Source organism: Lotus japonicus, chromosome 5 (assembly GCF_012489685.1).
Source record: "Lotus japonicus ecotype B-129 chromosome 5, LjGifu_v1.2".
In the NCBI taxonomy this organism is placed as follows: domain Eukaryota; kingdom Viridiplantae; phylum Streptophyta; class Magnoliopsida; order Fabales; family Fabaceae; genus Lotus; species Lotus japonicus.
The window spans coordinates 31,503,731-31,516,352 of NC_080045.1; the positions used below are offsets into that span (position 1 = coordinate 31,503,731).

Sequence of the window (12,622 nt, forward strand, 5' to 3'; positions counted from 1 at the left end):
TTTAAATCTAAATTTGGCTGAAAATAAATATTATAAATTTATGTTGTATGGTGGGACACGGGTGAGACCCCTCAAATAGTAATTTAAAAAACCATGGGTTGGAGCAAAATCTGGTTCAGTTCCTTATGAGTTCCTTAAGGCTGATGTGTCACTATGGGCCCACATGAATAGTGCAGAATAGTGCTAAATAGTGTGTAAGAAACCAAATAAGAAACTTTGGCATTGGAGTTGCTCTTAGGATTGTCATATAGATTGATGATGCTTATTAAAAAAAATACATATGGACTGATGACTAAATAAAAAAAATGTCACATATACATTACAACCTCCTATTCCTAAATCCTAAATTTCTGAGAGGCCAAAAGCTAAGAAAAAAATTACAGTGATTATTCCGGGACTAAAAACATGTTTAACCCCAAAGTTTTAAATCTAAAATATGGAAGAACATGTGTGTATTCATGAAAGAATTGCAAGAGAGGCGAAGAATGACGAAGGGAGAAAACGGCGATTCCGTTTCAGCAAGGGGCGGTCGTCGCACTCGATCGCAAGTGGCTCCTGACTGGACCGTAACGGAGTCGCTGATTCTAGTAAATGAAATCGCGGCGGTTGAGGCCGACTGTTCGGCGGCGCTGTCCTCGTACCAGCAGTGGGAGATCATCGCCGGAAACTGCGCCGCCTTGGACATCGGTCGGAACTTGGGGCAGTGTCGGAGGAAGTGGTACGCGCTGCTCGATGAGTACCACAACCGCGGAGGACCCTTGAACTTGGATCCTGAATTGTTTGAGGCCATCCAGCGAGTTGTCAAGGCACGTCAAGAACGCCATCAGGTTGATCCCGAAAGCGATCCTGAACCGGTGAATGAGGATCTCGATGCTACCCTCGAAATTGGTACGGTTCCTTTCCCTACATCGAATGATTTGTTAAATTTGTGCTTAGAAATGTATATGGTATGTTGAATTAGCATCATTATTGTGGCGATTGATGGAGTAGTTGTGTTTCCATTAACTACATTATCCGTCCCCGAATGATAGCTCAAGTGCTAAGAGTTAGATGACATATGAGTTGGATGAAGGGGGTTAGGGATCAATTCCTGGATGATGCAATTTATCTTTCCGATATACCAAAAAATTAACTACATTATCCAAGTTATGTTTCTATCTGTGTAATACTACCTTGGCTGATATCTAAAACTTGTAGTCATACTAGGTTCACTAGTTGAAATTGACTATCACTTCATGCTCATAAGTCTGGGTAAGTTGTTTGTGTGACGACAAAATCGGACTGAGGCAATTTTATAACCCAATTCTTGATTAGTATAGGCTAGCTTAAATATACTCACTAGCTCGATAGGGGACGTACTCCTCATGGAAATCACCACTAGGGGATCATTTAAGATACTCCATTTTTCTAAGATACAATGATTATCTTTGAGACATCTTCTAGATATTCAACAAGAAATGAATTAATAGCCTTATTTGTATCATACATTGCTAAACAAGAAACTGTAGTTAGTAGATCAATTATTTTGGTGTTTTCAGACTTTCCCCTTCAACAACAAATGACAAAACTTTTTTCCCTAAGTGGAGTTGAACATATACATCAAATGACACTGGAATTTTCTGTTAAAAAATTATGTCTAATGATAGAACGTTCAAATCTGAATATTTATTAAGGCTTTGACCTATAGCTTTTTGTAATCTTCTTTTACTCTTTTAATCTACCCCATGTTGGGGCTTCTACAAGTCCTCCCCACACATGCCAGATTTTACCATATTTTCCACCATTGAACTAGGGAGAAACCCCCAACTTATCTTCGACAGTTGTGACAGTTGGGGGATCGGCTCGTCAATGGCGTTTGAGATGGACAAGTGTGAAGCTCTAAGTGGGCCACTACTTACCGTTGGTGAAGCCCTAAAAGCAGAGGATAGAGGAGATGACACACTCAGGCTCTGTTCATTGGTTTCTAAGGTAGCTTAGGATGTCACCTTCAGCTCTTGCTGATTGTAGAGTGGGCGAACATTGATACCGGCCGAACCCTAAAACCTGATAGTGAAAAGAGGGATCGAAACTTGAGGCAACGACATACGGTGGGTCAACAATGAACCCGAAATTAAGAACAAAAACAGATTACTTTAGGCCTCGTTCGGGATGGTTGTGAGTTTTTAGTTTTCAAACTATAAAAAACTAAAACTGGGTTTTAGTTTTTAATTTTTCAATTTTAAAAACAGTTGTTAATTTGGGGTGGGAATCAAATGATAATAAAATAATAAAACATAAAAAGTTGTTGTTTGTTCAGGCAAAGTAATAAAGTTACGTAAAAAAAATTAATTTGATAGCCACCCTCCCCACTATCTCCAAGGAAAGCAGTTATGCAAGACATGTGATTGGAACTTTTAAAACTGAAAACATTAATCAAGAAACCTTTTTTCTTGGTTTTTAAAACTGAGTGATAAGTGTTTTGAAATTGGATTAAAACTAAAATTAAAACCAATTTTGCCAAACAGGTTTTGTTTCAAAATAAACATTTCAAAATCAAAAACCAAAAACAGCAACCACCCCAAAGAGAACAGGGCCTTAAAAAACCATGATAACATGTATTGACTAGATTGCATGTTGGTGACAGAATAATAATATTACTATAATAGAGTTCCTAACTTTTGGGGAATTCGACAATGGAATAGTCATGAGATATGTCAAAGAGGATGGCACTGCTCCACACTGTTACCACAATGAAATTATAGGGTTTTAGTCATAAGGTATAGAAAGAGGAAAAATGAATAAGGAGGATAAAACTATATTGATATAATATATTGGGTATGATCTTGCGAAAGACAAAGTTCTTACTCTTATGTATACTACTGGTAGACTCTAATCCTAGTCAAGTATAGGAAAACTAATTAAAAATCCTTATCCTAATGAAACAAATCAATATAAATAAGGAAATAAAGAAACCAATCCTAAAGAATAATCTGAATTATCCTAAATTACTCCACCAAGATACTATAATATATCTTTGTGTTGTGTCAACTCATCTATGGTAACACTCATCTTTGTAATGATCGTATGTAAATATAGTTTGAATATGTACTTCTATTAAATAGAAGGTGAATGGATATGCCGATGATATAACACAAGGCTAAAGTATGGATGTCCTATAGTGGATATGGACAAATAACAATTAGTTGATTCTTTATCTTTTTGTATAACACAAGACCAATGCAAATGAAGGAACAGATTGTGACTGGAACCTACATGTTGTTCTTTGGGCATAAATAACAACAACGAGTGGGTTCCAAATGTCCTCTTGTTAATCATGTCTAAGACAAACCTCTAAATTGAAAGCCTTGTTAATGCTTGAACTATAATTTTTCTTTGTCTACTCTCTCTAACTATTGGACACCTTGCAATTGATCCACTGATCCACTCTCCTTACTCGGGCTTCAATGGGTCTTTTTCACGTGCCAACATCATTGAAGATGATTTTTTTTAACCATCTTTTATGTAATATGCACTACCCTGACTTGTTGAATGATTAGACCGGTAACTTGTTCTGAATTGAGGGACCATGGTACATATAGTGATTTGGCCCTCCATTGATTTTGTAAAACAGTATTAAAACATAAATGCACAGTTAGTAATATTCCAATTTGTCAGTCTTTGTGCCAAATTTGCTTAATCTGTTCTTTGATTGTGAAAATTAAATGGTAGCAGGGTTGTTAATGGCGGATAGCGTAGCGTAGCGGCAAGCCCAAAAAATGCTATTTCAAGAGTGCTATAGCGGCAAATAGCGGTGAACCCCTGGGCGCTACGCTATAGCGCTATTGCGCGGTATTAACAACCCTGAATGGTAGTATGTGGAATGTTTTGATCAACATGATACAATTCCATTTGGTGCTTCTTTTTTCTTTTCCACTTCTTTAGTTATTGTAGAATGAAAATAAGTTGTCAGTATCTCATTCGGAACATTAGCATGTAAATTGTATGTCATTGTCTCTTATAAATATTCAACTAATGAATTTTTGTGAATATAACAATCAGGATCCAGAAGAAAAAGGCAACAAAGTAAATCTGAGAGACACCGCATACAGAAACCTATGAAATGTCAGCCAGTTGAGTCTTCAGAAAACCTCTCAGAAAAACAGGATCAAAGAGACACTCTTGAGCAAAGGTCTGAGGAAAGCCATGAAGATGAGCCTGAGAATCATCATTCAGAAGAAGAGTATTTGAAAGACTTCCTAGAAGACAAATCTAAGATGAAACATACTGCAAAAAGGCCTCCAAAGTCCATAGAGATGCCACTAAAGAGTCTTGCTGAAGCAGAGCTTCATGAGAACCACGATGTAGAAAGGCCAAAGCTGTCGTCCAGGACAGCAGAGATAACAATTAGCAGGGAAGAAGTTGAGAAAACATTGACTCTGAAATTGCAAGAGTTGGGAATAGAGATTCATGAAATTGGTGCTGAATCAGCAGAAGCTGGCTCACATAATGTAGAGGACGACCATACTGAATTTAGAAGGCGCCAAGGGGACAAGTTCATAGCAAGCCTGGGAAATTTCAACAGCACCCTTGAGCAATTATTTGATCTGCTTCAAGATTGTAAATAACATTACACTTTTCTTTTTGTATTTATTTCCTGTTCTGGTTAGTGAATGAATGCCCCCATTGGAGAATGATGTTTATACTCGAGTTCACTCACTAATGTGTTGTTTGGTTTATGTGAGAGTCCTCAGATAAGATGAGTAGAGAGGAAGTTGAGAGAAAAAAAAAAAGGAGATTTTGTAGGCTGTTTGATATGATAGAAATAGAAGATAAAGAATTAGGTGGATTCTCTATCCCCCTTCATTTAGTTGAATACATAAAGTAAATAGAGAATCAAGAAACAAGAATACATAAAGTAAATAGAGAATCAGAAGAGAGATTCATTACCCAAGTAAAATGTTTGTCCAAATAAGAAGAAAAAAGTAATTTAGGGGTATCAAAGTTGTAACAGACACGGTATGACGCAGGAAATGCAGATCAGGAATGACCCATAGGGAAACTGCCCTGGAAAGTGTCCGCTCCACAAAAGTCCTCTTTCCCTCAAAAACCACCTTATTTCTTCTATCCCAGATGGCATAACCCACTGAGTTGATAAACTCCTGCAAGAAATCCGGGAAATTGAGTTGGGGAACCCTGTCGAAGGAGATGTGAACCATATGGCCTGTGCATCACAAAAGTGAAAATTGGATGTTCAATTGTTTCCGCTCTTGCATCGCTAACTGGGCAGCAATTGGGATATACTAGAATACCAGTTGGGTTCGAACCCTGAGGAAGACTAATTTACTAACATTACTAACAATTAACATTTGCCTATAAAAAAAAACTAGAATACTTTTGTTTAGTAGATTTGATCTAACTGAGATAACATTCTTGCACACCCTCCACACAAACTCCTTGCACCGGGGGCATGGCTCCACACTTTTTTCCATAATTAGGCCAGCATAGAGAATGTTGACGAAGACGAAGCAGAAAGTTATACCCAGCCTTGGTTGAGTATTGGCCATCCTGAGAATCCTTCCAAATGATCTCATCAACTTGTCTGCATTATGATAAAGGAATAGACACAATCTTACATGCTAGAGTGAGAAGTGTTGAAATTTAACTCTATTCCACCTGTTGGTATCATGAAGTCGTATTCCTTTCTTTTTTTAAATAGTATTTATTATAAATCTCAATATCAAATATCCATTAGAACATTTCTTACAAAATATCAAGAGCAGTGAATTCAATTTCATAAGATTTGGCATTGTAAAAATACTTTAAAATATTAAAAAAAATTAGGTATTTTTTTTTTTTGTTACAATGAGGAGCTAAAGCCCCAGACAGAAAGAAAACTACAAAACAGTAGCACTAGATGAACTCTTGTCCCTATCTAATAAAAGGTGACACTCCCCAAAAGGGACCCAAACCAGTGAGAACCAAACGGAAAATCCAAGCCAACTTTCCCCAAGTAGGTAAATACTTGGGGATAGAACAGTAAAAATATCCATATATCATATAACAGACTATTACTATTTATAACCTCTTATGTTCTGCATCATTTACTGTGCAAGATCACAAATTAAACTCTTCTTAGCACAGAACTATATGGTAACTTAGTAGTTTGACAGACACAGTAACAACAGCTTTGAAAATTGCAATACACTATAATTTTTCATTTTCCTTGTATACAGTATGTGTTATCATATGCTAAAAACTAATCTACGAAGTAGGTAACTCCTTGTAATCAAATTGATCATCCTCCTTCCCTGCTGAAGCTTCAAGATTTTCTCCCCCATCAGGCCCATAAGCCCAACAAATAGCCAGATAGTAGAGGAAGTTAACCATACCTAAGAAACATAGCAGTACATAATAGTAATTCAGATGGCCCCTATTGATATTAGTTGATAGCCAGCTCCCGTTCCCTCCTAAACTAGTGACCTTGTCCACAACATTCACCACCACACTTCCCACTACATCAGCAGCAGCTAGCTCCAGAGTGAAGAGAGCCATTGCGAAACTAGACATACTCTTGGGGAAATGAGAGTAGAAAAACTCAACCTGCCCAACCGGCGTGAACGCCTCAGCTATTCCGAGCAAGACAAACTCCGGAACTAGCCATAAAGCTGACATGTTGATCACAGCATAAGGTTGGTACTCGAACCCTTCTTCGATGGCGACATTTCGTCTCATGGTTTCGACTACAGCTGATGTTGCCTTTGCTACAATTACAAACAGCAATCCAATCCCAATGCGAGTTTTTGAACTGAACCCTCTAGGCTGGCCTGTGTATTTTGCTAGTATGGGAACTGCTACGCGGTCATATAACGGAATGATTATTGATAAGGTGATTACCATGATAACAGTGAAGGATCCAGCAGGTATCTCGAAATTGCCAAATAGCCTTCGGTTCATGGTCTTTGCTTGAAGAGTGGAGAATGAACTTTGAGTCATCATCATAAAGATGCCTGTGGACCACATAGGAAGGACTCGCAGCAACGACTTCAGTGACTCCATCTGTTTTACAGTGCAGAGGCTCCATGGGTTTGAAACTGATCCATCCGGGTTTAAGTCTGTCTCAGGATTTCTTATTATGCAAGCTTTGTTCAAACAGCTATATAGGGAAGAAGATGTTAGTTCACTCTAAAAATATTGAGCTACAAAAAATAGGACAAGAAATTGTCAAAATGATGCAGCTTGTGTTTCCTGAAGTGCTGTCTAGAGTAGATCAAAGCACTCCTAAATGAAGAATAAGACAATGGCATTTCCTTGATGAAAGTATTAGAATTCTGGTTGGGCCTAACTCTACCTCAGAAGCTAGCTCAGAGGAGAGGATTTTCTAACCATTTATAAGTTCTTCATTAGACATATTGCTAGACAATGTGGGAGTCAACACCCCCTTTACGTCCAGGACTGGACATCTGAAGGATAAAGGTCATCATTGGAATACCATATTCCATCGTGGGATATCTACCTGGCGGGTCTGGTCAATGCCCTTTTCCCAATCATGTGATATCCCTACGGGGTCAAGTCAACGGGTGGCCTAATAATGGATCTAGGATAGGCGCTTTGATATCATATTAGATTTCGGTCTAATACGATATCATTGTGAATTTGTTTCCTACTTTCCTATTATTTGTTTCCTAGTTTCCCTGTATAATAGGATTATATGTTGATTGTCCGTGAGCTAGCTTTTGAGGTAGAGTTAGACCCAGTCCAAATTCTAATAGAAAGCTAATAAATGACTGTCATTAGCAACAGTGACAATAAATATCATTTGCAGTTTTTCATATGAATTTAATGGGGGTAAATAGTATTAGACTCTTCCCGCATTATGCACGACTAATCCATGAGAGCAACCAGTGAAGTACCTAAGGCTATCAGTAGGGACTATTGGCTCGGAATCACGGTCTTGATAATATAGTTCAAAATTGCCAACAGGAAGACTCAGTTTTCTATTCTTTGTGGCCGCAACAGCTACTTGTACAAAACCAGTGAGCAGGCTCTTACTTGGCTTCAATTTGACATAGAATGGGGAACCAAGAGTGAAACTGAGAGCGGATATAAGCATTAGTGCTGCAGGTACTCCGAAACCAAATTTCCATCCCAGGTTTTCTTGAATGTATGTGATTACACCCAATGCAACAATGGTTGAAGCTCCAATTGAGGTATAGTACCAATTGAAGTAGCTATCCAAGAGCCTCTCATTTTTGGAATTTTCTTTAATAGTAAGTTGATCTGCTCCAAAAGCTATGGAACAAGGTCTAATGCAACCAGCTCCAATTGAAATTAATCCAAAGGAAAGGAATAAAAGTAGAAGTTGGGTTGCCGTAGCAGAGTTGCAGAGTTCACAGGAAGGTCTTAGCACAGGGATCATGGCAGTTAGCCACAGAATAGTTACACCCTGGGATACAAGAAATATCAGCATCACAATAGTAATATAAACTTTAAAGAGTAATTTATCCCTTGTTTTCTTAAAAAAAATTATTTCCTAGATTTCCTTGGGAAAACAAATGGTATATACACCCTTTGAAAGGGTACACAAAATCAAACCATGACTAAAGACTCTGACCTACTGCAGTCAGAAACTAAATCAATTACAAAATAAAAAAGTGGAGCATTGAAGCTTTAGCCACAAACATGAGATATAGATTAACTATTTACAAAGAGTTCAAGGCTCTCATTTAAATAAAAGATTATGCTACTATGTGAGTGTTTTGGTATCTTGGATTAGTTTGGGCCAAGGAAATTTCTTTGGCTGTGCAAAGTTATTCAGATTTCTTTCAATCAAGCTATGATAGATATAAGTAAACTAAGAAAGATTTTCATTCTCCCTCTTACCTTGGGGCAGAAATATACTAGTTCTGAACCATAATAACAAATTTATATATATTCATGAAAGAGGTCTGAGTAAAGAAGAACATCACCCCAGAAAGGCATTACAAAAAAGCTTCTAACAAAAAAAAAACTTTCTCATAAAAACCATCATTCTACAAAATTTGTTCAAACAACACATTTCCCCAATGGTATAAATTAAAATACATCAATCCAATTTTCCTATATTTGAAATCCTTTGAATTATTTCCTAAAAATACAAAAATCACTAATCCAATCCCTAACAACCATGATTGAATATTGACAATGTTAGGCATTAGAGCATTAACATCAGAGAAAGATGAGATTGAGATTGAGATGCAAGCAACAAATACGTACAAGGAGGCTTGAGAAGGAACCAATGAAGATGACACTGAAGCGACCCAAGTAAGAATCAGAGAGGAAAGCCCCAAAGATGGACAAGATGTTGGACATAGCAGACCAAGTGTAGAGAACATTGGTGGCTTTGGCAATGGGCATGTGATAGTCATCCCTCAAGTACAATATCATGTTGGGCAAAATCCCATAGCTTGAAACCTTTTCCAGACACTCGTTCACTGATTCATCATACATTTAAAAAAAATAAAGAGTCAACCAATAAAGAAGTAACAAACTTTAAGCACTAGAGTGAATGAAATGAAATAAGGTACGTGGTTACCTATGATGAAGGGCATGGTTCTTAATCCACCTTTTCTGGGTTGTTCAGAAGAGGAAGAGATAATGCTATTTTCTATCAACTTGTCATCTGCAACACTTGAGTACTCCATTTTGTTTTTCACTCTCTCAAACAAGGTATTCAAAACATCAAAACCAAGAGATTGTTTGCAGGAAATAAGCACAGAGGAGTTCAACTGAAGAGTTTGGTGTTAGACATTTATTATCCACGCAAAAAAATAAAATAAAATAAAAACCACGCAAACCACGGGTTGATATTTTTATTATTTATGTTATAAATAAATAGGACCACTATAAATGGATGTGTGATGTGTCTCACTATCAATCGAATTTGGAAATCAGTCTATCTGCATAAAAGGTAATCAATTTCTTCGGTTAGTATTTTAAGGTGGTAAATGAATAATAACAGGTAAATTCGGTTGTACTCGATTTTGTTTTATGTGATACTCTTATTAGGAGTTCAATAAATGAATGATATATGGTAATTGAAATTATAATTCTCAAAGTTATAATTATGGTGCAATAGTGCTTTAGTTCATTAGGCAACTCAACTGTCCTCCGGCGACCTTTGTTCGCGTCCATCGCGATCTTGAAACAGTTGCCGCGAATCTCGATCCTAGCATTGGGCAAGACTGACATAGTTTCAATCAAGGGAGAGGCCTAATACCGATCAAATCGACACCATTAATCTTAGGCTTAAATATGTTTGAGGTCCCTACAAAATAGGGGTCCTTTGTTTAAGACCCCTACAAAATACTTTTTAAATAATAAGCCCTTAAAGTGAAAATAATATAAAGGGATAAGCCGTTGTCGTTTGGTTTCGTCAAACTCCTGCTGATTGTGCTAACAGAGGCCGACATGGATTTTCTCGCGTGTATCAATTTAAATGAGAGAGAGAGAGAGAGAGATCCACGTAATTTAATGAGGGTTAAAAGAAAAAAAAAACCTAAATTCCCAAAATATTTTACCCTAATTCCCCAAATTCTACTTAACCACAACAAAGGAGATTGAAGAGAGAAGATAGAAGAAGATAGTGTTAGGTTCAAATGCTAGATACATCGTTTATCATATTTTGAATGATAACAATTTTCAAGAGTATAAGTGAAATGATTAAGAAATTTCATATGAATCATATTTTAGGAAACAACATTTATGACTCACATCCCTCATCGTCTGATGTCCAAAGTGCAAGACAATGAAAGAAGACTATACATTCAAGAGAAGAAAGGTCAAAGCCACAAGACAGACTGTACAAGCAAAGAAAAGTCAAATCTGCTAAGTCGTCTGCCAGAAGAAAAGACTACACTCCGTAAAGATTTTCATCATCTATCTCGAAGCTGACCAATGAATACACTTTCCGGAGAAAGAGCGCCTTGTTCATATTGAAGATACTTCTCTGACATTCTTGAGGAAAAATTCAAGTGCAATGAATCACAGAATACTCTACAAAGCACATTGATCTAGGAAACAAGTACAACACTTTTGCTATCAAAGTTTCCTCTTTCTCTCATGCAAGGAATGGAATAAAGTTCATCTTCTACGCCTACAATGGTCTACCTTGATCTAACAAAGCTTCATCTGAACAAATCCATCTCCTAAGAAGAAGCTACAAGTGTTTGGTCAAAGATTATCATCCAGTTCTAAATGCACAATAGAAAGAAGGAAAGAAGGATGAGTGAAGCAGATAGATCCTCTGAAGGAAAGAAGGAGGACTGAAGCAAAAGAACGATGGAAGCCGATAGTCTGAAACTTATAACGTCTATCATTGAAAGAAAGCTGCAGCGTCTGAAGAATTATTGTTGCAATCAAGTTGGAAAAGAGCTCAAAATAGCTTCTTGAAGAAGCCTTGAAAGACAAGATCACATGTTCTGACAAAGTACATTGCACGAAGAAAAAGAACAATGATGTCACTATCAAATTGTCATATCCATACACCAACGGATAGAAGCTCAGACCTATGCTGCCTACTAGTTGACAGACTACACATTTTTGGGCAAAAGGTCTTCAATCAAACAATACTATGCATTTAATGCATGTGACACAAGTACACAAAGTATTGTTTGATCCAATGAATAGAAGCTCTGTGCAGAACACACTCCAACGGCTACCTTTCATCTCATGGAAGATTCAGAAATATAAAGAGAAGATCTGAAGATACCGCAACTAAGCTTTCGGCTCACAATTCATTAAAAATCATCATCACCGTCTGCTTCAACATGAAGAGAAGATTTTCCCAAGAGTCAAATCTTTCATTTAATCTCTCATGTAAAAGAACATCAAGTATAATCTTAGAGTCAAACCTCAAAACTTTATGATTCATGGATTGAAATGTTTCTACCATCAATCTTGGAAGAAGAGAAATTTGTAGAAGTAAACGATCTTGTGAAAGATTCTTTAAGGATAAGTCCTACGTACTTTGTAAGGAGAAGTCCTAAGAATACTTGTTAATGTCTGAAGAGGTAGTGGAAAAAGAATACTTGGTTTTCCTGGAGAGGCAGTGGTGAAAAAATACTCAATAATGCTTGAAGAGGCATGGACCATAATACTTGTATGGAGAAGTCCTTGATACTGGTATAGTGAAATCTTGGTATAGCCAAGGACTGGATGTAGCCCTATCGTTCTGCGGGTGAACCAGGATAAAAACGATGGTGTTCATTGATTCCTCTTTGCTATTACTTATCTGCTACACCAGATGACACCAACTCAAGCAAACAATGATTTCAATCGTTTGGAAATCCAAGTTTTTGGATGGCACAATTCAAACCCCTCTTTCTTGTTCTACTTATGATTATCTCAGATAGGAGAGAGGATATCGAAGATCGAAGAGAGGAGATCGAAGAGAAGAAAGAAGAAGAAAGAAGAGAGGAGATCGCAGAGAAGAAAGAAGAAGACATTGTTTGAAGATGAAGAAGACGAAGTGTGGTGTCACAGAGAAGAGGCTTTCGAGAAGCGGTTCGTCGTCCTCGACCTCTCTTTCATCTAGGTTCTGCAAATGTGGAGAGCAAGTGATATCATATATATCCAACATCCCTGAGAACTCTCGTAGAGCATTCTG

General features: G+C 37.3%; 2 protein-coding genes across 2 annotated transcripts; one reads left to right on the forward strand and one right to left on the reverse strand.

Moving 5' to 3' along the window:
- The first annotated feature begins 348 nt into the window (after window positions 1-348).
- Window positions 349-4,695, forward strand: LOC130720686 (uncharacterized). Its single transcript, XM_057571365.1, has 2 exons — window positions 349-888; window positions 4,039-4,695. The coding sequence occupies exons 1-2, from the start codon at window positions 447-449 to the stop codon at window positions 4,602-4,604; spliced, it is 1,008 nt and encodes a 335-aa protein (XP_057427348.1). The 5' UTR covers window positions 349-446; the 3' UTR covers window positions 4,605-4,695.
- A 1,335-nt stretch (window positions 4,696-6,030) lies between these two features.
- On the reverse strand, window positions 6,031-9,757 carry LOC130717713 (protein NRT1/ PTR FAMILY 1.2-like). The gene is made up of 4 exons (XM_057568052.1): window positions 9,551-9,757; window positions 9,232-9,449; window positions 7,890-8,422; window positions 6,031-7,132 (listed from the first exon to the last, which is right to left on the reverse strand). Exons 1-4 carry the CDS (start codon window positions 9,657-9,659, stop codon window positions 6,241-6,243), a joined length of 1,752 nt encoding a protein of 583 aa, XP_057424035.1. The 5' UTR covers window positions 9,660-9,757; the 3' UTR covers window positions 6,031-6,240.
- Between the last annotated feature and the right edge of the window lie 2,865 nt (window positions 9,758-12,622).